The sequence below is a fragment of the Patiria miniata genome, unplaced genomic scaffold (genome assembly GCF_015706575.1).
Source record: "Patiria miniata isolate m_02_andy unplaced genomic scaffold, ASM1570657v1 HiC_scaffold_7, whole genome shotgun sequence".
Lineage (NCBI taxonomy): Eukaryota > Metazoa > Echinodermata > Asteroidea > Valvatida > Asterinidae > Patiria > Patiria miniata.
The window spans coordinates 27756981-27783193 of NW_024037074.1; the positions used below are offsets into that span (position 1 = coordinate 27756981).

The 26213-nt window shown below is 41.1% G+C and overlaps 1 protein-coding gene across 1 annotated transcript; it reads left to right on the plus strand.

Moving 5' to 3' along the window:
- Positions 1-1805: 1805 nt before the first annotated feature.
- On the plus strand, positions 1806-24629 carry LOC119746229 (phosphatidylinositol 3-kinase catalytic subunit type 3-like). Its single transcript, XM_038223049.1, has 19 exons — positions 1806-1947; positions 4417-4605; positions 5488-5545; positions 6703-6788; positions 7822-8032; positions 9893-9991; positions 11253-11324; positions 11793-11897; positions 13185-13463; positions 14690-14826; positions 15603-15717; positions 15891-16058; positions 16609-16725; positions 17601-17870; positions 18587-18721; positions 19512-19840; positions 20635-20725; positions 22045-22170; positions 22370-24629. Exons 1-19 carry the CDS (start codon positions 1877-1879, stop codon positions 22382-22384), a joined length of 2673 nt encoding a protein of 890 aa, XP_038078977.1. The 5' UTR covers positions 1806-1876; the 3' UTR covers positions 22385-24629.
- The last annotated feature ends 1584 nt before the right edge of the window (positions 24630-26213 follow it).

Sequence of the window (26213 nt, forward strand, 5' to 3'; positions counted from 1 at the left end):
ATGCATGATGATGGGCGCGACGAATCCTGGGGTCGGAAAACATGCTCCTCGCAGCTACCATGCAGCTACAGAGGGGACGCCTGGTGTGGATACCCCACCCATGGAGGAATGCCGCACCCCACAAATAATATTACACGGCATTTGCCCTCAGGAGATCTTACAGAATACAGTACAGCCACTATAAGCACCCAGACCAACACAACAAAATGGAAATGTTCTCAAGAAACACCTTAGAATGGGGTCCTCGTGTATCAATAGGCCTTATCTAATTACTTAGACAACCGAAATGATATCCACATTTCCAATCAAATTAAAGATACACACGTACTTTCATGGACGATCAAATTATAAGGAGCCGCAACTGGCAAGCCGAGACTCTTACTAATAAGTCACTGAATGACAAAAGACTGATCTTTTCTTTTGTATTCCTCGAAAGAGAATACGGAGCCTGCTGTACCCTTCATTGTTATTTCGTTTCATTTCCCTCCGATTACAGAAAGCGGAACATAGGTGATGCATCGTGTATGATCCGTGATGGGGGCTGAACGGCAACGTTATAATTGCCCCATTGATCTCTTGAATTGTTGGGGGCTTTAAATTAAGCGGGTTTATACAACAAGGCCCCCGCACACTTTTTGGAAATATTTAAGCCAAGTGAAAAGTTTATTTTCTTCTTTTTGTGAATTCGGTAGAAAATCAGTAGGTTCACCCTGAGGGCCGGACAAATTTGGAGTGTTCTTTTAAAACTGTCTCCCAAATTCCAGGCTTCTTAAGGGCTTTAGAAAAAGTATATCTGTTGAAGCAAAAGTTAAGCTGCAGCGATTTTTTTTTTTTTTTTTTTAGCTTTTTTTTTTTTTTACAAATCCCTTGAATTCAGCCTGAGGTCAGTGGGATTGAATGCTGGACTTCCATTCCCCTTACAACGTACGGCAACCGTGTCTGCTGATGGAAATCGAGATCGGGGCCCAGGCGAAGGGTTTCCCGGTCCCCGCCCGGCGCGGCCCTCAATGGATCGGGTTCAGAATGGATTGAGTCTCACTGTCAGCTGGCTAACTCAATCAGGCAGCGTGCCCTCTGCTGCGGTGGATTCCTCTCCTGACTAAGTAAAAAAATAACTTTCATGGCTTGAGTTTCAGTGGCAGTAATGGTCCCAGACAAAAGAGACTGCCTTATGCCGCGGCCCATCATGAGATGGCCATTTATGCCTGAAAAGTTGCTGTGTCGAAAGTTCCGCTCCTGCATGCAGTGCCTAGCTAGTATGCCCCTACTTGACAGTAATTGTCTGGCATCTACATGTACTCTGGTATGGATGCATTATTTACGCGTAACCTAGGGGAAAATCTGGACATTCCCAGCCGGATGTCTATTTTGAAGATTTTCTACGTTTGAGAAGTTTTGATCTCAAAATTTTCTCTAGGAATGCGCTATAGCCAAGGCCTGCCCAGATTCCCCCAATACACTGTACATCCAAAAGGCCAAACAGAACAGACACACCGTATAGGACTTTTTCACCGATGGAAACGCATATTTTTTTAGGCATTTTGCCAACTGTGGGGCCCACACAAATGTCATGTAGTCCAGTATATCTGGGCCCTATGAACATTCAATCACGAAACTGAAACTGGCGCGGAAGGCAGGTCAAGGACCCGCGTGGGGCTGGGCTGCACCGCAGGTACGGGGTACGGGGAATCTTTTCACGACCCCCGTGATGTCCGATCCCATGTCAAGTCGCCACTGAGTTGCGCTAGAGGGCGCCATAATATGCGCGTAAACAGCTGCTGTCCGTCATGTCCGTTGATGAATACTGCAGGCTGCAGCACAACTCGGTGGTCTACCTTTAAATTAAATGTTATCGTAAAATTAAGACTTTTTCGACATGGCGGACGAGTTGGATAGATTCTACTATGTGTACAGCTGCGATTTAAGTGTCAGTGTACAAATTAAAGTGTAAGTTGAGCATGTATGCTGTGCATGCCATGGAAATTGGGCATTATTTTGTTATGATCATGATCTCAAATTGCCACTGACATGACTGATTGCTCAATGCTAGCTTGATGATAGTTGATACTCCAGCTCCAAATTTTAGTCCAGTGCTCATCAGGAATTCGAAATTTAAATGTTGAATTCCTGATGAGCATTAGAGCTGGAGCTAACTGATTGCATTGACAATTACATTAGCAACGAATTTCGGCCAAACCATTGTTAACAATAAACATGATTTATTGATGATGTATTAAATTATGTATAATGTAGGAAGTTTGATGCATGATCTAGTTTAATTTTGGGATTAAATATTGGACATCCGGAGTATTTAGAGCCCCACATTGATCTATTTTGTTAAATTTCCAGAAAATATGTGTTTCCAAATGACCTAGAGAAAATTCCTGCTTTCGGACACGGACAAACTGTTTCCCAATTTCCCCTGAAGATTACAGGATAACTACTGGACTTCGAGAGAGATACGGAAATTGATTTTAGGCTGGGCCTACCGGGTTATTATTTTATACCCCGTGGCTACTGTTACGGTAGCCGTAACATGACTTTCAACCGCTATCGTTTCTTCTGCTTCTGGTTTTTACTGCAACATACCCCTCGAAGGGATATTTAAAGTTGCAGGCAAATGAGGCAACTGTCTGGTTCAACGTCACGATCTTTGGCTGTTGGAACCAGACTATCAACCAAATGGTTCTCGGACTTTATTTCCCTTTTGAAGAAATTCTCCCAAACCACTGATTTCAAAGGCAAGAAAATGACATCTACTACTGACTTAAATGAAAAGAACAATTTGATTGAAAAACCTTAAACTTAAGAAATCTATGTTAATTTTTTTTTTTTTATTTGAGTAGTACGGTAAAGCAAGGTCCCCAGCTCATTCAGCTAGCGTCTGCACCAATTGAGCTACCAAAGCGCTCTGGTTGGATGGGCAGTTGTAAATCTGATTCACATTGTGTTTTTACAATGCCGTAACGATAGTATTATTTATCCCGCGAGCGCGAGTGGAACACGGAATAATGTCCCGGCTGTGTCCCACACACCACTACATTTTCCGAGTCCCATGAGCGCAAGCGTGATAACGAATTTATCTTCAAGCAAACTTGACGCGCAATAAAGTTGGACCATCTATTTTATACACGAATCTTTCAGCGATTTAGCGCATGCAGCTGGAATGTCGCTCGCATCTTTTGGACAAATGTTGGAATAGCGCAATACACAGGGTGCAATATGGACCGTGCAATACAGCCTCATATCACACTGTTGTTGCCATGGATTGACCAATCAGGATGGAGGAAACAAGTTTGCTTGAAGATAACATTGAAAATTGCGTTACGGCTGTCACAACGATAACCACTACATATTTTATATTAACCCGGTAAGACTTCGTAGCTTCCATAGGCTTATTTAGACTGTGGAGCTATAAAAAGGACTTAAATTAAAGAAAAAACACAGTCCGTCGTTTAGATTTTCAAATTCGGGAACACAGCTCTTCAGGAAATTTAGCATGAATTGCTGTGTGGAAAATTGTTTTCAGTGTTGTAGTATTCAAACTCGGTACTCGTACTCGAGTACTACTCGAGTACTTTTTTTTAGAGTACTCATACTCGTACTTGTATGTCAAAGTACTCGTACTCAAAACGACGGTACTCGTACTCGGACAGCAAAGTTCTCGTACTCGACATATCAAAATTGTACTCGATCATCAAAGTACTCATACTCGATTACTCGAATAACAGTACTCGAAAAAAAAAAGGTATAGCTTGACTTACCAAGGCCTTATTTTATTATCAATACTTTCAGTTGGAAATGGTTGATTGTTTGCAGAGAAATCAAAGTTTCCTGATTTTTCTCTGTGCACGTCAGGACCAATACATGTAACAGCTAGCCGTGAGTGGGTCTGTATATCGGTATGACTGGGCCTGCAGGCCAATTACGCACAATGAACCATTTGCCGTGTGGCCGTATTCGGAAATAGAAGTACCCGTACTCGTACTCGTACTCGTACTTGGCAAGTACTCATACTAGTACTCAGAAGTACAAGTACTCATACTCGTTGACCTGAACTTGTACTCGGAATCTTAAACAAGTACTCGTATTTGTACTTGTACTCGGTAACCTAAGAACTCGGCAGTACTCGGTACTTGGAAAAAAGTACTTGACTACAACACTGATTGTTTTGCAGTCATTCTTAATGATACTGGAATGGCAAATTAGAAAGTTCAGAGGTAACAGGGACAGGAAAAATGCCACACTTGGGACCCTCAATGTATAGAATGACCCAAATATTGCAAGTACATTGTGTGAAACAAAAGGCAATATTGTTGTCATTGTTCGTCCCCAGTTGCCTACGACACTTATGATTGATTCACCTACAGCTCTACAACTTCATCTCATTGTTTCGTCTTTTTTGTTATTGTGCAGTGGAACACTTGAAGGCAAACGGGACAGGCTGTCCTACAAGTCCCTGATTGATGATCCCCATCTGCGGTTTTCAGGACTCTACGAGGACAGGTGTTCGGATCTCTATGTGACCTGCCAGATATTTGCCGATGGGAAACCCCTAACCCTGCCTACAAGCACATCATACAAAGCTTTTAGTACCAGATGGAAGTACGTTATGTACATGTTGTGTACCAATGAATAGACCGACCCATTAACCTCTGCCCCATGGTGTTTTGAGCAATAAAAGTTGTGATTTGTGTCCAACATTCGTGTGGGAAAGTCAGACATGCGTGCACTCGTAAATGGCGTGTGCGGCTAGAGCATGTACCGGTAGGAAGCCTTTAATGCATCAGTCTATGGTAAGAAGGACCTTGTGACCCCCGGAAACGGTGCATCATTGTCCAATAGCAAGTCTCCTTTATGTGGAGTCTATATCGTCGGTTACACCACGAAGTGACATATCTTGTACTCAAATTCCATAGACGATCCGTCAGTTCGTGGTGCAACCTATGATATGTACATGTACAATGCACACATACCCCATCTTCAGGAAATGATGCATCGAACGCATACTTTGTCACTGTTCAGCAAATGGTTTGAACCCACACTTTCAAACTTCCCCCCTTCTCCCCCCCCCCCCTCCGACGAGTCATACAATAAAGGACATGATGCACCCTCAACACATGGAGTTTGGTATGTGTATGTCACTATGTAACTATCAAGTTAAACACATCAAGATTTTTGAATAAGATCATTCAAGTCCTAAACTAATATTTTAGCTTGACTTCCCAGTCACAAATTCTAGCTTTTATAAGACAGAGAACAGGTGCACCCCCTAAAATATTCAGAGGCTTGTTAGAAATTTAGTTCAAAATAGTCCTGGGAACAATTCAATCTGTACCGGGAATTCATATTCAGCAACATCTAACAAATTTCATAACATTGCAACCCTTGTTTCATCATGTTGATTAAAAATAATAATACATTTTGGCAAATATTTGTACAATTAAAATTGTTCTGTTTTCATTCTATTTTTAATTTCTGTAATAGCTGGAATGAATGGCTAACACTACCAGTGAAATACAATGATTTACCACGAACAGCTATGGTGAGTGAGCATTTATAAAAGTGTCAATCTTAGGGTGTGTTCGATTAGCTCACCTGGGTTGACTCGGGTCAGCTCTTTGCTGTTTGAGTACATGTAGCTCCAACCTCGTCCCCAGGGTGTCGAGCAGTACGCGCCCACCACTACCTGCTCTCTCACCTTGGTATTGGATCATTTGCATGTGCAAGATTTTTGAACACATATGCAAATGAGGAACAGTCTGGTGCCTGGATATGCGTTACACATTAGCGTTTGTTTTTATATGCGGTGTCTGGGGTAAAACAGAGTCAATTCGTAGCAGCGCGAGCACGGCGTGAGTTACGAAAACACGATTTTTGAAATCAAACTGTTACGATCTTATCGAGACAACATGCAGTATCATATTTCATATTAATATGAGCAAATTGGAAAGGAAATTAGTATTTTCGAGAAGGTGTGGACGAATGATCGCGAAAACACGTACTGCACGTTGTGAATAATAGCACCAAGTACACGATAAAAATCCATTACTAGCCAATTGCGGTATCCAATCAGGATACAGGAAGAAAGTTTCCTATCCAGGGTTTACTATTGGAAACGCGGTTGGAAATAAAGTAAGCACTGGGGACGAGGTTGATGTAGCTCTGAAGTCGTACTTGGGGCTCACCGGGGTCAGCCACCACTGACCCTGCTCGTGGTCCTGGTGCAGAGTCAGCGATGGCAGTACGTCACACGCATGCGCTGTTCATTCCAAGAAACGGACAAATATGGCGGCTGGACAGCGGAAAAACTGAAGTGGATCAAAATCCACTTTAATTGAAATCTAAACATAGTTTTTTATTGATCTTATTGTGACCTTAGAGGCTGTTATTCCAGCCCGACTTTGACAGAAAAGCAGTAAATCTCAAACTAAGACTCAGTCCAAAAAGGGCGTTTTGTCAATGGCTCAGGCCGGGGCTACAGACGTCGCGTGAGGATCGTGATGGCCCACGGTTGAGCGATTGTTAGCCTGGCTCTCTTGGCTAACCCATCTGCCTTTATCCAAGTCGATCCGGGTGAGCTATTCGAACCGCACATTACATTGAAGGAATGTATGCATATGTTTAAGGACATCATTTTAGATGGCATGTAGCATACATTTTGATGACTGTTTGTCCAATGCCCTTTTCTGTACATGACAGTTTGTGTTCACCATTTGGGATGTGTATGGGCCAAGAAAAGCCTTGAAAGTGGGCGGCACTGCAGTTTCACTGTTTGGAAAGCATGGGTAAGTATTTGTTTCTGTTGCTTATCCTGTTAACACCATTTTACAGGTGGTACATGTATATGGAGGTTCCTAATTTTTACTGAAATTCATGTTTGGGCACTGCCAGGGTTTTGAAAGGAAGTTTTATAAATATATATCTCATTAATGACTCTGAAAAATGTTCCAGAACTCCTAATCTGTAATCTCCTTGACCATTACTAGATGATGGTTGCATAAGAGTTCAAAAATGCATTTTCAGGTTTATTTACTGAGGCTCTGTCATGGACATTACATATTGCTGGAATTGCCTGTATGCATGTGAAAACTGTATCTCTATGAATTCAGTATAAATGTACGAAGGTGGAAATCAGACACAAAAATGCTTGCTCAAAACAAGACCAAGCGCAATAAATATTGAGCTTTACCATCATCTAGAAACCTATGGTACACAACTGTACGTGGTCAGGACCTGTTCATTGTCTGAGTGTGATTTTTCCCTGTGATGTTGGGCTAGATATTTATGCATAAACATGTCTACCAATCTAATCCTTACCCTGACCCTAGCCTGACCCTCACCTCCAACCCTAACACTAACCCTGGCCCTGACCCTTACCCCAATTTTGCTGTTAATTTTTTTGCTAGTTTTGTTAAGATACACATTTAAGATCGCACATTGTCAAGGAATGCCTGTGTTGCAAGTCGTTTGAACAGCTTGTGACTTGAGATGGAACTGGATGACTCGTGAACGTGATGGCCTTGTGATGACTTAAGATCCATCGCAAGTGCCACAACCCCGACGCTGTGGTTTCATTAACCCTTACCGAACTCAACCCATCAAAGCCCTACAGCAGGTGTTGTTGAAATCTGTTGGGATAGGTACAGTACCCCTAAACTGATGGTCTTTTACATTGGGTTTGGTATACCTCCAGAAACTAAGTCCAACAGTGTGTGTGTACAAATTCCCATGGTGGGTGTTGGAATTTGCCTGGATGGGTATGGTTCCTTGTAAATTATGCTGGGGAGTTAGGGTTAATTCACTCTCAATCATGGGCAGAACGTTTCGTCAAGGGATGCACGACCTCAAAGTCTGGCCCGGCGTGGAGGGGGACGGTAGCGTCAGCACCAGCACGCCGGGAAAGAGCGACGACGGACGAGAACAGATGTCCTCCCTGAGCAAGCTGACCAAGAAACACCACAAGGGCCACATGCTGAAAGTGGACTGGCTGGACCGTTTGACGTTCAGAGAGATTGAAATGATCAACGAGGTGAGAGAGCGTAAACAGCTGAGCAGAAGCAAGGCCACATGTCATGGCGCTGCTAGCACACTACGAGTGCGTTCGATTACTTCCCCCGCACTTACTCCTGCAAGCGCGATAGCGTTCGATTTACCTCTAACGTGACTTCCCGAGCCTGGCCCAAGTAACCGACTCGCCGAGCCAGTTACTTGGGTAAGTATCCCATAAGGCCATGCAATAAACATGGCTGCCAACGTGACGTCTGGCGGGCGCCTCAGGCCGTGTCCAAAGCCGGCTTCCAGAGCAATGGCTACATCTATTGTCAGCGCGTCCCCGCGTATTTTCAATGGGCGCGTACCTAGACCCAGCTCTAGACAGTTGATTTGGATGCAGCCTCAGTGTCATGTCAAAGTTCAACTTTCCAGCTCTTGCACGAAACTTTTATTTAGTCCACTGCACAAGTGTTTCATCACGCGAGAAGCCAGGCGCGAGTAAGCTGGGGGAAGTATTCGAATGCACTCTAGATGTATTTGCAATTAACAAATTAAGCCTTGTTCCATTCATAACAGCATGCTATCTGCAGAGCCAGAATTTTCTAAAAATACCTACGTAACACAACAGGAGAAATGTGCATCTAAGCATATGCATGTATGGAAGTCTACCATGAAATACACTTTACGCTTACATGTAACTCTACCGTAACTCTCTAGGCATTTTTGCTAGGATGCAACTTCAATCCTACAAAATCCTCCAACTGCCTCCATGTGAAAATTGCATACAGCCTCAGTCTTCCAAAATCCTCCATTATTTCTTGAATGCGGTCCTTGGAGGGATGACCACTGCCTCCATCCTGCAAAATCCTCCAGCAATCACTGTCAAGCTGTTGAGGCACTGCCAGTGATATCCTGGAGCAGTGCGGAGGATTTATAATCTAGGCCTGAATTTATGCACGGCTATAAGCATGAACAACACAAGGTCCGGCACTAGACCTTGACACAGTGCATCCTCCAAAACCAGCCACACATTTTGGCCATATGTCCTCAATCCTGCAAAATCCTCAAAAAATTGGAGGATCTGGGAAGGTTAGCACTATTAAAGGGCGGGGGGGGGGGGGGGGGGGGGGGGGGGGGGGCTAAGCTACCCCTCCCTGTAAAGTCTTTTCTGATATCATTGCCACATGATTTGTTTGTGATGGGCGTTTGATGACATCTTGGAAACTGATAAACTGTGTATGTTTTGGCACCGACTTCATAAAAATTGGATTTAGCATTCATGCAAAATTGCAAATTGTTGTAGCTGGTTGCAGAAAAATCTTGTGTTGTCCAGTGACCATGTATGAGGAAAATTCACATGTTGGTACCGGTACAGCGTGCTGTGGTCCAGAGGTTAGGCTGTTCAACTCGTGTGCCATGGTACATGGGTTCGAATCCTGACCGTGGGAACATGGTGCTTGTGCTCTTGAGCAAGGCACTTTACCATTATTGCTTCGTCCTTCGGATGGGACTTAAAGCCGTAGGTCCCGTGTGATGTGTAATGCATGTTAAAGAACCCAGTAACACGTCACTAAGAGAAGGGACTTGCCCCGGTGGTACTGGAAGTGGCTGCAATATGTGCCACAGCACCTTGTAAACCTTAATAAGGTGTTACATAATGGGTCTCATATTTCTCATAATCTTCATTTACCTGTCTTGAATAATAGACATAATTTCAATGCCTTGAGTACCTAATTGTTGGTAGACACGTGCGCTATATAAGACTCCAGTATTGTATTATTCATTCATAGATGGAAGTATGGAGTATAAATAATCATAAATACAACATGCTTTGTCCAATTGAGCCCAAAGTTTTTATTCCCCTATTAAGCAGTTTATTTGTTTCTTTTGAAAACAGAGAGAAAAGAGGGACTCCAATTTCATGTACTTGATGATTGAGTTCCCCAAGGTGCACTACAATGGCACGCATGACTTCTCCATTGTCCACTATGATAAGGTGAGGTTCTTGCTTCCGATGTAGCACTACAGGGTCATTAAAAAAACCACAAAATTCAAATGTCGGGACTATTGTTTTAGTGACGTTCTGCATGTAGCACTTTCAAAATCTCAGATACGAGAGCCCAATTCATAAGCTTTCTTTCAGTACAAGAATCATTTGAATCACTTAAAAATGTACTTTTCAAGTTACGGAATTTTAAATGCAACCACCGTTTTAAAGTTCTGTCCACGATCACAAAAAGGGAAGTGTTCTTTCAGCAAAACCAAAACAAATCACATAGGGATGTGTGTGAATGGTTTTCGTTTTGCCATGAGTTGTGTTTAAAATTCCTCAACTTGACAAGTACATGAGTAAATTGAACGATTCTTGTACTAAAAGAAAGCTTATGAATTGAGCTTTCATGTCCTAGATTTTGAAAGGGCTACATGCAGAACTACATGCAACAACATTTGGGTTTCATTTTCTTTTTTAGTCACCCTGTACTTGCAGTTTATTGTTTCTAGAATCATTAGACAGGCATGCAACTTTTCCTCGGATCTGCTGATTTCCTTGTTTTTTACTTCTCATGAATGCTATTACAAATTGAAAAACACTGTAGAAAATCTTGTGTGGTTTGGAGTTTTCCCCGTTTTTTCCATATTCCCAGTTGCATGCCTGATTAGAGTTCATTATCACCACCATGATTTTTTTTTTATAATTTTGCCAAACGCCAATTCACATTTCACTGGTATGCAGAAGCAGTGCAAATTTGAAGTCACAAAACATTTGCATTGAAAATTTGAACGACAAGAAATGTGTTCAACTTTTGAAAATTTGCAGGATGTTAAAAATTTGTATTTGAGGTCACTTAAAGTTAAAGGCACGTAGGGACATTCGCAATTACCAGGAAACGTACGTACTGTTTTCCAAGAAAATCCTTGCTCAAAGTGAAGATAGGACTGGTACCAAACACCCTGTGAAATTATTCCACCTGAAATGGTATCATTCAGAAGAAAATCATCATTTGAAAAAATGTACCCGCGGGCACATCTTTTTACGTGTGTCAGCAATGGAAACCAGTGCATTCATTTACTCTGGTTTTACAAAATATATGGTATCAACTTCAAACTTTAACATGTTAGGTGTTATAAACCCTTCTTAGGATTTCGAGTAATTTGTTGCTTCAAACGAAAAAAAAAGAGATGCGCAAAAAGGGCATGTACCTTTATACAGGCTTTAAGAAAAAAACATTATTTATGTGTGCTTTTTTTTTTTGTAGGATGCTGAGGAAAAGGTGACAATAAAGAATTACGCCGACATTGTTACGGTTCCTGATCCAGAAATGTTAATGGTGAATAAGAAATTGAGAAAACTTGTGTCATTATTAAAATTGTAAAAAAAAGAAGACTATTTCATTTTGTATTTTTATTGAATGCACCTTTATTGATGGATTTGACCATAAGTAAGGCCCGCCCTTCTTTGACTTGTGAACATACCTCACAGTATTTATGAATGAGTACGACCAAGCTACTGTGGTCACCTGACCAAAACTGGTGATTTAATTGGACATTGAGCTCTGTTTGATTTATTGGCCATAAGCCCCGCCCACCTTTGATTTGCAAACATCCCCCACAGTATTTATGAATGAGTTCGACCAAGCTACCATGGTCATCTGACCAAAACTGGTGATTTAATTGGACAGTGGGCTCCATTTGATATACATGCAGGAAGGGTCCGTTTTGAGTTTTCAGGATTTAAAATTGTGTTTCTTTACACAAGAACATGTGAACATTCAGAACTCCTGTCTTTTTGGTTGCAGGAAAATCTTGTCGAGGCCAAACACCACACTCTTGCAAGAAGCGAGAGAAGCTGTTTAACCGACAAAGATCTCAAGCCGAATGCTTCGACCAGAGATCAGCTTAATGTGAGTCAATTATTTTCGTTTGTCAGTGTTATTTAAATAAAATTCCCACTTGTCCTCTTATTTCTTCTGTTAAGTGTTACATTTGAGAGAATTATTACAATTAAATATTAAAATTCCATCTTATGAATAATTATTACAGTTGTGACCACATCATGTTGTTTGCCTAGATATTCATCATATCATGAGATGTGAACTAGGCGTCCCTTTTATTTCTCCAGTTCTCATATTTTATTGCCTCTAAAGCAGGGTCAGTAGGGAGGGAAATAAAAATCTGAAGGAAAGAGCAAAGTTGTACCCGCATAGAACACTAAGTTAAATGATGCCAAGTGCATACTGTCTCTTATATAGTCTCATTGCAATGAATTTATCATGAGTAGGTATCACAGAATTCATTCATTCATTCATTTATTCATATTGGTTTATTTCAATCCATTATCGCAGTTAAAAACTGAATTGCAATGGATTTAACAAAATAATAAATTATTTAACACCAAATCAACAAATTATTTGACAACAATCACCATTACAATTTACACACACAAACAAAAAACCATTAAAAGACGAACAATGACTTTTACAGTTCACGTGTACAAAGCATACTGTTAAAAACATGTCCATTGCAATTTACATATCGAAAAATTAAAATTATTATTATTGGTTATGCAATCTGATTAAGGTAGGAAGCGCACTGGTATAATAACGTTTTGTTCAGCAACGGATTTCAGGGATGAATGGTTTATTCCACAGCATTCTAGTATGTTGAGGCGGAAAGAATTCACGAAAAAGATCAGTGTGTTTAAGGGTTTTGTTGAAAAAGGATAATGATATTTGATTACGCCTGTTTGCCAAAGAAAAATAATAACGATGTAGTTGACTTACATTATATCTGCACCATGGCTGTAGTGGCAGCTATGACATACCAGTGAAGGTATACACCTAATATTTCATCTTCTGGTATCCCACTGGTTGCTATACGCTGTACTTCGCGCAAATATCTGGTATTAATTTACAATACATTTTCAAAAAACACAGAGCCTTTTATTTATTTTTGTTTTTTAATGGGGTTCTATACAGGTGGGGTTGGGAGCCCAAAATAGGGTCGGTCAGAAATCAGAGCCAGAGAAAGAACCAAAGAAATAAAAAGGGATGCCCTTAAGAGAGGAAATCGTTAACATGATTCAACTCTTGGAATCTACATGTATACTTAGCGGCTAAGTACGGTTCACCAGTTTGACAGAACGATACGAACTAAAATTGATTGTAAATTGGTTTTGTTCGGTACATCAGAGCATAGTTGCCTACAACCCAACCAAGGTATTGTCATCCGAAGAGGCCGACCTCGTTTGGAAATTCAGATTCTACCTGACCAATCAGAAGCCAGCGTTGACAAAGTTTCTGAAGTGCGTGAACTGGGACGTTCCCCACGAGGCCAGGCAAGCCATCGAACTCCTGAGGAAATGGAACCCGATCGACGTTGCTGATGCGTTGGAGCTACTCTCGCCGCAGTTTAAGAACCCAACCGTCAGGAAATACGCCGTAAGCCGACTCAAACAAGCTGACGATGAGGTATTTTGGATGTTGCTCTCTAAATCTCTTTCTGTTTTCTGCTTTTCCTAGAGGGGCCGACCTATAATGCTCTTTGTACCTAACTGACTGACTGACTGACACAAGACTTGCATAAGCCTAAGCACTGTCGCTATATCTATATATTTCTTGATTATTCGATATTATTTTGATATCGGTATCGCCGACAGTCAGTTTTTAATCATATAGAAATATCAAAATTTTTGATATTGAGGAATGATATCGAAAATATCAAAAATGTGTCAGATTATCGTCAAAATAATCTCCAGTTTGTGCTTTTACTTTGTGTTTAACATTTGCTGTATAAGGCCGTTTTTTTTTAATTACTTGGATTACGGAATCGCCGCCGGAAAAAATCGGAATTTTGAAAAAAATTTAAAAAATCGCCGCCGGAAATTGTCGATTCTGACTACCCCCAAAAAAAAAAATTAAAAAAAAAAATGTGCCTTTTGTACAAAAAACTCTATATTGCGCGCTGTCCAGGCCTGTAAACCATAGTATTAGTACTGGTTTGATCGAACGACATGACTTAGACTGGCGACGACTACAGACTGTGCCGTGCGGGCCGCGCGCAGCCATGTATGGTATATTGTGCATGGCCAGGCCGCGCGCTGTCAGTGCCCGTTTTTGTTTCTTCATGTCTCTATGGGCGCCGCCATGTTGGATGATAGGGCGCCCCCATTTTTTTTTTTTTTTTTTTTTCATTTCCCGCTCGCCGCCGGAAATGGGGACCCAAAAATTCCGTAATCCAAGTAATTAAAAAAAAACGGCCTAATGAAATAAAACTTGGCACATGTGCTTGTGACTGAAAAAAACATCGTGAAATGCCTAGCGGGGTTTCTTTGTGCTCTGCCTTCAATGGAATTCGCGGTCTCCCCCAATGTGAAACCTCAAAAGAAACAGCCCGTTCTGGACAAACTGTCAGTGCTGAGATTTGTTTTAAAAAGTTTGAGCAATATGCTCCAGAGAAAGCTGTGGAAAATTGGGATTTTATATTTTTTTGTTTTTGTTTTTTATCAAAATGTCATCTGTATGGGTTTTAACTTTTACATAGTATAATCAATATATCAAATATTCTCGATATTGGATTTCCAATATATCAATTTGTGAAAATTCTGATATCGACGGTGCTTACATAAACCTCATCTTGGCCCCAAAAGTTTACCTAAAATTAACTTTCTCTTATTTTTGCCCTTTCAAAACTTAAGGAGCTGTTGCTGTATCTTCTACAACTAGTACAAGCCTTGAAATACGAGAACTTTGAGGACATTAAAAATAGCCAGGCACCGAGCACAAGCCAGACTACACATACTGGATACACGGAGACAGCTGTCCAAAGAGAAAGGTACATGTATTTTGAGTTATTTGTAACAAATTCTTATGGTATTCTTTCTTGCAATGAGTCTAGGCTTGTTGGTAATTGGATTTTGAGAGTCCATGGTATACCACCACAAAAATATTGCTGTACTGGGTAGTATAGGGTACTTTTCTGGGCCAACAATTATGTTACCAAAGTACAATAAGACACGTGGTGATAGGGAAACTGGAAACAGGCAGCATGGGCAGAACTTCAAAGACTCTCTGCTAGATGACTTGTAAGCACAATTTTCACCTTAGACACTGTGACCACAAGGAATTTAGCCAATTATCCATATAGTGAAGGTCTGGCCAAGTCACCATTTTTTAAAAGGGCTTTTGCACACATCTGGCCACATTTAGATGTAAGAGGAAAAATGCAGTAATTCAATACCGAGCTCGTTGGTGGTTGGGTATTTTGACAACATCATTTGGTACTCTTTGGTATCAAACATTGAAACTGTATGGTATTATTGACAAATAATCCAAGCCTATATGAAACCGAAGATTCGTCCAAAGTAGATGGGCAGTGTACCACGCAAGCCACCCAGAAAAAACATAGAGAATGAGGCAATAAAGAAAGGTTCCGTTTTAAACAACGGAATCGTGTAGGGACTGAAAACCCAATCCACATGTGGGCCTGATTAACATTCGAACCTGGGTCGCAGAGATGGAAGGCGATGGAAGATATATCCACAAATGTCTCACGCAGTTGATGTGAACTCGTTTGTTGAACCCATTTTATTATGTTTCATTCTTTTGCAGTTTGAAAAGCATGCTACCACATCCTCTTGCCGAAATCCCAGACATCCCCAGCTCTGTCACCGTGCAACCGGCGACGTTGTCTCCTGACGTACCTTCTAGAAACAAAGAGGAAGAAGTAAGTTATTATTGTTACAAGACTCAATGGGCTCCATGCCTGAACAAGAGAGGGCGCTTTTCTTTCAAGAGCCCAGTGGATTCGAACCCACGTACCATCATACATGAGTCAAACATCATAACCACTGGACCATGGCATTGTACGAGATGAATGAACTTTCTTTCGTTTTACAGATGGATCTCGCAACGTTTCTTATTGATCGAGCGTGCCACAACTACTCGCTCGCCAACTACCTGTACTGGTACTTGCTGGTGGAGTCAGACGATCAAGAGACTGTGGATGCAAGAGTTACCCAGATGTATCAGGTGGTGCTGAAGCGATTCAATGCGTCTCTGATAAAGGTAAAACAAGTTGACGTACTTAATATTTGTAATTATAATCAGGCATGCAACTTTTCCATTCAAAATGGCCAAGTTTCTGCATTGTGATTCTTCCTAAAGCCCGCCACACACCTTTCTGATTTTACTGGTTCATCGGGCCATCATACAGAGGTGTGCGCTGAAAATGCGGACCGATGTGACCGTACACCGGGCGACTGCATGAAATCAAACATGTTTGATTTTTTTTTCGCATCCGATTACACCGGATCCGATGTCACTGGAAAGGTGTGCGGGCAGCACTCTGATTTCAACAGACGCCATATTTATGTTAACCAATCAGATTCATGAAGGAATTGACGGCTGCCATTTTGTCATCATGTGACTGGTCATCATGTGACCGATTATAAAAGGGAATCGGGCATGTGTGCGGTTAACGTTGAACCGTAACGGTGAAAAAAACATATCGGTGATGCGGTGATCCGGTGAACCGGTAAAATCGAAAAGGTGTGTGCCGGGCTTTTTTGACACATGATACCCTGAGTATTAATCTTGTGTACTCTGACACCATAAGGAAGGGAATGACGGTCTGAAGTACCGGACACTACTGATCAGACAGCACGGATTGACCAATCAAATACTGAAGCTCATGAAGCAAGTATCAAGAGAGAGTAGTAACAGAAAGAAGAAGGTTAGTCAGGAATGAGGATGTTTCTTTCAAGTTTCAAGAGCGTCCCTTTATATTTGTTTTTTCTCATATGATTTTGCCTCTAAGTAGGGTCGGTCAGTTGAGAAACACATTTGCAACTGATGCCTTAAATATCAAAATGATGCCAATTGCGTACTCTCTCTAATTTTGTTTTTGTAATGAGAATATCTTGAGTTGATCACTGAATAAAATCCAACAAAATTGCTAGAATTTTATAGATTTATATATTTGGGCTTGTTTTACTTTTTGATCGAAAAGGTATTTATGAATGGGAATAAATATGTGCTTGGCTGATATTAAACAAGTCCGTTTAAGACCAGCTGGGGACTTGGTCGCCGATAATGTCCCTCGCCTTCAGCTCGGGCCATTATCGGCATCCACTCCCCAAGCCAGTCTTAAATGGCTTTTTTAAAAACCAGCCAAGCACCTATTTATTACCCTAACTCCCTAGGGTCTTTTCCTAGTAACTGGACCAAGTCCATCAAAATCCATCAAGTTCAACACTGTGCATCCAATACAAAACTGTACATGACATAATGGAATCCACCACTGACGCACTGGTTGGCATTCATGGACTTTCATCACAATAGCAGTACAGGAAGCTAGGCAAGATCAATCGGATACCCCTACCACTGCGTCAGGCCATTAGGCCCAAGTCTATCATACACCATCAATATTTAGTCATGCCAGACCTTCTGGACCAAGTCCCCCAAAATGAGGGGTATGGATTTTGATGGAATTGGGGTGGTTAGGGTTAAAATCTTGATGGGCACCAAAAGGGCTTATCCTGAAACTGTGTAATAACTACACATCACTGACAGACGGTCAGGATAATCATGTTGATTTTCCCCCTCTAGATTGAGCGTTTGCAGTTTCTCCTCAGCGATCCCGAGAGCACCAGCTTCAACTTCGTCGCCTTTGACCCTCTGCCGTTGCCTTTGCACCCAGAGATCAAAGTCAACGGAATCGTTGCGCGCAAAGCGTCCATATTCAAGAGCGCCCTCACGCCCAGCAAGCTGACCTTCAAGACGGTCGACGGGGCGGAGGAGTATACGATGATCTGCAAGAGTGGTGACGATCTGAGGCAAGATCAGCTCATACTGCAGATGATCACCCTCATGGATAAGGTTGAAATGGTTTCTTTGTGATAATTTTTACCAATTAATTGGCCTCAAGGTTAAAGAACTTAATTATATTGATGAAAAAGCTTGCTGGCTAAAGGTGTTCTGTGCGGAAAAGACCCATCCGTTGAACTCCCAGGTCATTTTCAGCAGATCGGGTAGAATAAGCCAGTTCGGTCTCCCAACTGCGCATGTGCACATTGAGACTTAACCATTTTTCTTTCGGGATAAACATTTCATCGTGTGCGTGCAAAAGCATGGCGGGGTACCAGCAAAATTGAATAGATCATCGTGTTTTGAAGTCACATTTTGCAAAAAACATTCGGACAGCGAAGTGTTTTTAGGTGTAATGTGTGTCCAAACTTGTGTGCAAACGAAGGTTTCCATCTCTTTTCTAATGCACAAAAAATTGCACAGAATGCAGATTCGGTTACCACACTTGTGCCCTTAAGCAAGGCACTTAACCATTATTGCTTCGTCCTTCGGATGGGAGGTAAAGCCGTAGGTCCTGTGTGTTGTGTAATGCAATGCACGTAAAAGAACCCAGTGATGCTTATCACTAAGAGAAGGGGTTTGCCCCGGTGTTTCTGGTCTCCTGTATTCACTCCCACGCGGAGTATTTAGGAGAAGAACCAACCAAGAACCAAATCTGATGTAGCGGTGAGTTCCACAACCATAGCTATTTGTGTGTGATTGATTTTTTTCAATGTTGCCCTTTTCAGCTTCTCAGGCAAGAAAACCTGGACTTGAAGTTGACGCCATACAGAGTCTTGGCCACGAGCAGCAAAAGTGGCATGATCCAGTTCGTTGAGTCAATACCCGTGGCTGATGTCCTGTCAAATGAGGGCAACATACAGGTCTGTTTCTTCTTTCAATATTTTTTTTGTCTGTAGATAAAAATGATCATGCGGGCCACGTATACATGTATGGTGTACAGGAATGGTGACTGAGAAAGATGACAAACACTGTGCCATTGCTACTGTGCGCCGGTTTCCCGTGTGAATATAATTGTGGGGTTGTGCACATTGAGATGAAAGTGAGTGGTGTGTACTTCGAATCATACATATATACAAACTAGTGCGTACACGCATACTTGTTCCGTAGTTGTGGGTACTACACACGAGTTGTCCAATGGTACTATGGGGACCGAAGACGCTGTGGGGACAGCAGAAAGTCCGCATAACTCAGTCTTAATTTGCCTAACAATAAAAAACTTTACGAAAACACGGTGACGGCCCGCCTAGATTCTCTGTTGCCTTTTAATGTACACGTTAGATCGGTCCTCGAACGCGAGTCTGTGTGCTTAGTCTATGGGAGATTGTTATATTATAGGAACAAAGGAAAACACATTGCCCTGTCCTCAGACGTGTGTGTTGGTTTCAACAGGATAACTCAAGAAGTACTTGGCACATCAACTTTAAACTTGGTATGTGTATTGGTCTTGGTGTCCTCCAGAAGCCTATTGGTTTTGGATCCCATATATCAAAGGTCATGGTCATTATGGTTAACACAATAGAATTAGAATGACAAGGCTTTGCCATTAGCGTGCACAAATACTAATTTATACAGTTTCCCTTCAAGCGTAAAAACTCCACCTCTGAATTCTTCTTTGTAACCGACTTCTTTGAAAAAAAAAATTTGGTGCAGAATTTCTTCCGGAAGCACAGCCCAAACGAGACCGCCTTGTACGGCATCAGCCAAGACGTCATGGACACCTACGTGAAGAGTTGCGCCGGATACTGCGTCATCACCTACCTCCTGGGCGTCGGCGACCGCCATCTGGACAACCTTCTCCTGTCCAAAAACGGCAAGCTGTTCCACGTGGACTTTGGCTACATCCTGGGGAGGGATCCCAAGCCCCTGCCCCCGCCAATGAAACTGAGTAAAGAGATGGTTGAGGGGATGGGGGGAGCATCCAGTGAACCGTATCAGGACTTCCGGAAACTCTGCTACACGGCGTTCCTTCACTTGCGCAGGTTGGTTTCTTGTGCAGGGTGCGATTTTAGGTTGCGATCTTAGGGTGCAATCGTAGTGTGCAGTCATAGGGTGCGATCGTTTAACGTCAAAGTACCACTTGACCATCTGGTTTCCTCATGATATTGCAGTAGGCAAGCATTTGGTTAGTAGGCAAGCGTTTGGTTAGTAGGCACGCGTTTGGTTAGTAGGCACGCGTTTGTGTTGTAAACTGGTCAGTAGGGCTTATTTTCACTTAAATAAACCTGATTTCTTTATCAAATGGCATAATGGTTACTGCCTGTGTAATGTATGCTTGTCAATAATCGTGCCAACCCAGCACTGGGTGTGGGCTCTGCGTTTTTTCTTAGTGTTTGCCATATGAAGGTTTGCCTATACTATCGCTACACACGGCGCTATGCAATCTTTGCCTACTACAATGGCAACACTGACTTTCAAGTACCTGGATGTAGGCCGGGCATGAGATTATGTAGTGCTCTCGCATGCAAATTGATATACGTACGCATACATTTTGCCATCTGTAACTGTTATCAGTCATCTTGCTGAATCCGTTGCCAATAAAAGCAGTAATCCGAAATGGCAGCCTCCGATGAAAGCTTTGTGTCTGCAGATTGCCGTTCTGATGGTGCTCTACCAACTGAGCTATCCAGCACTATGTTGGTGGTCTCCCATTTAGAGTGCCAGAACGGTAATTTGGAGGTCACAGCTTCAAACCCTGCTTCAGTTAAATTTCTTTGTTCATCTTTAAAAAGTTGAAAAAATGGTGAAAATTTGACAATTTCATGTTTAATTGCAGACATTCCAACTTGATACTGAACCTGTTTTCGTTGATGGTCGATGCCAATGTGCCAGATATTGCTCTGGAGCCTGACAAAACAGTCAAAAAGGTAGGCGTCCAATTTCCACGCTCTCTTGAACAAATCTTGTATTCAGTACCCTATCACATCAAACACGGCCTGAAACATTGGTGGTTTATCTAAAGCCATGTTCACATCAGACTTTTTTGGTTAAAGTAACGCAGACTAATTTCAACTTTACTGAAATTGTAACCAATTCAGTCCAGTGCAGACTGCCAGTAAACTACCCAAATTGTCAAGTGTTGAGTGTCTCAGTGTCTACTGAAAGATTTAGGGTCCACAGTGCGGCGATAACTTTTACAGGGCCAACTGGGTCGCAGAAGAATTAAGTAATTAATTTTACATCATTGAAAAGTCCTGTGCTATGTAAAAGTAATGTTAATGATAGTGTGACTTCCATGTGAGTCACCTACATTGACCTCTGTTATTCACATGCGTAAGCCTACATACATGACATCAGTGTTGTAGTCGAGACCCTGCAAGACCGTCACAAGACCTTCACAAGACCATCACAAGACCCACACAAGACCTCCAGTCTTAATTCAAATACAAGCTATTCAAATGAACTGCATCAAAAGGCATTCCCTTTGTCATTTATAGTGCCTGGTTACTTGTGGCTGGCCTTGTGTATGGTCTTGTGCTTGCTTTGCAACTGGTCTTGTGTCTGGTCTTGTGATGGTCTCGATTACCTCACTGCATGACATACTGTACATGTACCCCGGTACATGGCACTCTATCATATTTCTGCTGTGTTCTGCAATCATTACTGGACCGAGCCCAGTCTAATGCGGCTTTCGCCAAGCCGGGATTCCCGGGTTCGTATTCATGAGCACCCTACTGAGATAATGGCTTCTCAATCAGTTAACGACCATAAATATGTTCGCACATACGGCGGCAGTGCATGGTTTGTCCTTGATCATACCTTGGAGCCTTTTTTTTTATAGCTCCATGATCATACAGTCAGGCTATCTCCAGTGTATGTGTCTCGCTGTCCAGAGCCACAAGAGAATTTGAGTGATGAGTGACAAACCAGTTAAGTGCTGGAGGCTAGAGCTACCTACATCTAGGAAAGCCACATTAGACTGGGCTCGGTCCAGTAATGATATTATTTGGTGCGTTTTTTTTTCTACAATCACATCCAGTGTTATGTTTAAATGTCATTATTAGGGTGCCCTCATAAGATTCTGAGAGATAAAGGTACGATTAAGTTTAGACAATGAATGAATGAATGTGCAGATGCACAGTATAACCACAGCGGAATGTTAGCATTCACTTGTGGTAGCGTCTGCAAAATGATGTCCAGTGCGATCGCGACTTAAGAGAGTGTGTTTGATAAATTTTGTTCACAGCTTCAGGATAAATTCCGGCTTGACTTGACCGACGAGGAGGCAGTCCAGTACATGCAGAACCTGATCGACGTTAGTGTGGGGGCCGTCTTTGCTGCGGTTGTCGAACAGATCCACAAATTTGCACAGGTGACTTTAAAGGCGTTTTATTTTGATGTATGTATCGGTATCATGAGGGAAAATATGATGAGCTATTGTAGCAGACCATATTAAACTTGTTTTCCCCGCGCTCGTCAACAAATTAAATTTGGTTTTCTCGTAATCAATTTCCAATTCGTTTGCTTTATTAAAAAAGTCTGATAAAGCCAAATTTCTATTTGTTTTTCAGTATTGGAGGCGATAATTCCTACAGTTGGCTGTAACTGTTTGCAGTTCTTCCTCATAATCTTTCAAGTTCTTCACGTGAGGTACAACATGATGTTTGCAAATCTAAGCTCTTCAACATTAGTATTCGGGAAATATTCCTTTTTGTAAACACATATTCCGACGTAATTAGCTTGCACAAAACTGTATTTATGTCTCTTGATTCTTTTCAAAAAGTTTCCCAGTTATATTGAACATTACTGAATTCTTTGGAAAATGCATTCATATTTTCAATTTTGTGTCACCGAGAACGCCTCGCAACTGCATTCAAACATCAAACAATAAAAATCTTGTCGGTAGTTCTGGTCAACTGGTTCCTGCCGTGCCCTAATAATGAAAAACAAATTTATGAAATTTAAGGAAAGCCCATTTGGATGAGAGACATGCTGACATTGTTTCCCATTGAATGAAAGTTAGCACCCTCCTGTGGCGTCACAATTTTGGTTTTCCTCGACATAATTCTGCACGAATGGAGCACAGCTGATGTTCACGTGAAGACGTCATTGGTTGAGTGAATTCAGATTAAAACTAGAAAGTACTCAGAGAGCGCAAACCTCTGCCAAGGCTTAACAATTCCCCACCATATTGTCAGTACAAGCAAAAGAAATACTCGCATAAATGGTGAAGCATCCTTAATAAAATCCTGGATCCAAACCCAGATCACTTCCAAAATCTAATCGATTTGTACTTGTACCAAGGACCACCTCTAAAATATTTTTCATGAAAAACATCCGTAACTTTTCGAGTTATCTTGTTTACAGACAAACCAACCAACCAACAAACTAACCAAAACCAAAAACAACCCCATAAACCTCCTTGGCGAAGGAATTAAGTCGTGCATACTTCGCACCATATGCACACAAACCAGTACATGAACGAAAGTGGTAATAAAAGCCCACATGTGGTAGCGCACGGAGCAAATACCTTATCTGTACCGTAAGTGCCCGCAACTTTAGTTTTAGTACTTGTGTACATCACTGTACTTGTTCTATTATCATGTTTGTATATTACTGTATGTTAAAGCAAACAATACCAGAAATTGCGTGCAATTTTAAATGATTGATCAAGTTTGTATTAGGGCTGTGCATAATCGAATAATGTATTATTCGATTATTGAAACTTAGTTTCATTCGAATATTTGGAACACACATGCCAGGCTAAACTGCATGTGTCAGTCAAATATTGCTTGTGGCAGTCAGGCGCATGCCTTTGCTAATGTTTGCAAGCATTGATCGGAATTAAATGAACCAATGATCAGGATTTGCGTGAAAATTGAGCTTAATAAATTTTAAGACCATCACGTGTGTGTCTTTAAGTGATACTTGGAATACGATTGACATCACGCGTGTTTATCTTCATCTTATAGAGACATAAGAGCTATATTAAATTACTAGAGTGCTAACTCGATGTACAAAGTAATGCCTGATGGGCGCATCAATGTTTGTACATAAACCTATGGAGAACTAGAAATTTTGTATGTATTTTGTACGTCTATTTGCATATCTTCATTTGAAAAATGGCCGCTGTTAATGGACCGAGCCGAAGGTATTTATTAATTCAGTTAAATGTAACATATATTGACATACCTCATATGAAAGCACTGCAGCACATTTAACAATCAAGAAGATTACATTGGACACAAAATCTGAATAAAGAATATTATGTGCATAATATTATAGTTTATGTATTAAGGAGTTAAACCAAATGTGCATGGTTCCGTTTGAATAAGAAGAGACTGTGGAGTACAGCCTACAGATAATACACAAAGACGAACACTGAGGCCAATTTACAAACGACGGTCAAGACTGGACACAACTTAATGTTGTGACTATGAAGACTAAGTTGAAAACTAAGAGAAGAAATGAAGATCCGCCAGCAGAGAAGATGATGAAAGGAAGCGATGCTACTTAATTTGGCAGAAGGAGTCTTTTGTCTGAGTATTTGAATCGACCCTTTTTGTGGTTGAAAAGCAATCACTATATCTTGTAATTGTTGTGACCCTAATTGCTTCCAATCTGTTTCTACTGAGATTGGCAAAAAAAGTATTTAAATGATCTAATGAATTTGTCACACATGTATATTTTATGGAACTTTTTTTTTCCACCGTTCGTAATGTATAGCAATTAATGGGAATCATCCACAAAGCCAGCTTACCATGTAAATAACTGGATTTCTTCCGTACTGTTTATAGTGGGTGGATGATAAAATAAACCCCCAAACCAAAACCATGGCCTTCACACATATGCATTTTGCTTTTGGGTGGAGGGGAAGATTTGAAGAATCATACTTTTTCTAGAATTTGCATATAGAAACAATGTTTTGGCGGTTTGCATTACTTTAAGCTTTGGGCAGATCCACTTTGTCTTTCACGCTTTTTGAAAGAGAAGATCGAAGTTCTTTGGCAATACCAGCAATATTTTTGTTATCGCTTTAAATATTCGTATACGAACATGTCAGCCGTTTTGAGAAACATACATATGTTTTACGCATATTAATTTCCCGAAAATAATATAAAGAAGTGATTTTAGCAATTATTCTACAGCATGACGTGAATTCAGACCCAAAATGTTCATTTCCCTTTTTAAGGGCAGACGCAGGCGCAACAGAATATAAGAGGCACATCGGACAAGCATCGGTCTCTAACAGTGCACCTCTGCGCATGGTAAAAAGGTTAAAAACATGGTTACCCAAATCCATCTGAATACAACAGAATTCAATAAGTAACCAAGAGTGAATACTGCTTGACATTTGTACATATTACATTGCAAAACAGTCCCGCAGGTTTCTATTCCAATCGCATCATGACGAGTCTGCCAATACTAAAACAAGGAAAATGGAGGTCACTCAAAATTGTTTGTGTGGTCTGAATTCATAACGCGACTGTAGAATACAACTTTTCTTCATATATCATCTCAATGAAGGTCAGTCATTGCAAAAATGATAAGACATGATGCTGGGACTGTGAAACATTTCCAATTTTGTAAGGAAATACTCAGAACTTTGTGTTGACTCTTCAAAGACTTCGCTGAACTAGTGTCGGGTTGCAACACTCTTTCCCATACTTTAGTGCTGTCGTCCTCCAAGAGTGATTATGAATGGCAAACTACCTGCCCAACGAATACAAATTATTTGAAATCATTCTTAATTATTGAATGGTAAATTACAAAGGTAACACGGACAAGAAATTTAAAAGCCACAATTTGGACCCTAAAGCATATAATTAATCACATCTATTTGTCATTGATGCCATCTTTCATGAAAATGAGGATTTATCAACACATATGTTTTCAAATGGGTTAACAGAAACCAGAGATCATGCATACACGGTCATAGCGAATTGATGTGTCTTTATAGGCAGTGTTTTTTTTATAAATAGGATGAAACAATTCAATATAATAATGTGGCCGGAAGCAGTGCAAACACCAGCCACCTCCGACTTGAGGGTTAATGAACTGAAAAGGAGGAATGCTTGTTGGAAAGCTGGATAGATGGGCAGCAAAAAGTCCCGCGTCTCCAGACCAAGAGTTATGGAGCAACTTTCAGATGTAGTCAATGTTCACTAAGGTTTCTCTTACGTGCAGTATTGTATTTTTTTGATTTTATATCTTTGGACAATAATTTAAAAAGGTATTAAAAAAAAAGTTGTCCTGGTCTTGACAAAAGTTCGTAAAAAAACTGTCACCAGTGACGTGAGACCAAAAGAAATTGTACCGTATAAATAACTATAATAAGATTTTAAAAATCCATTATAAACCACGTTAACGGAAAAAAATAAAGAGGAAAAAAGATAAAAGCATCACACACACCCA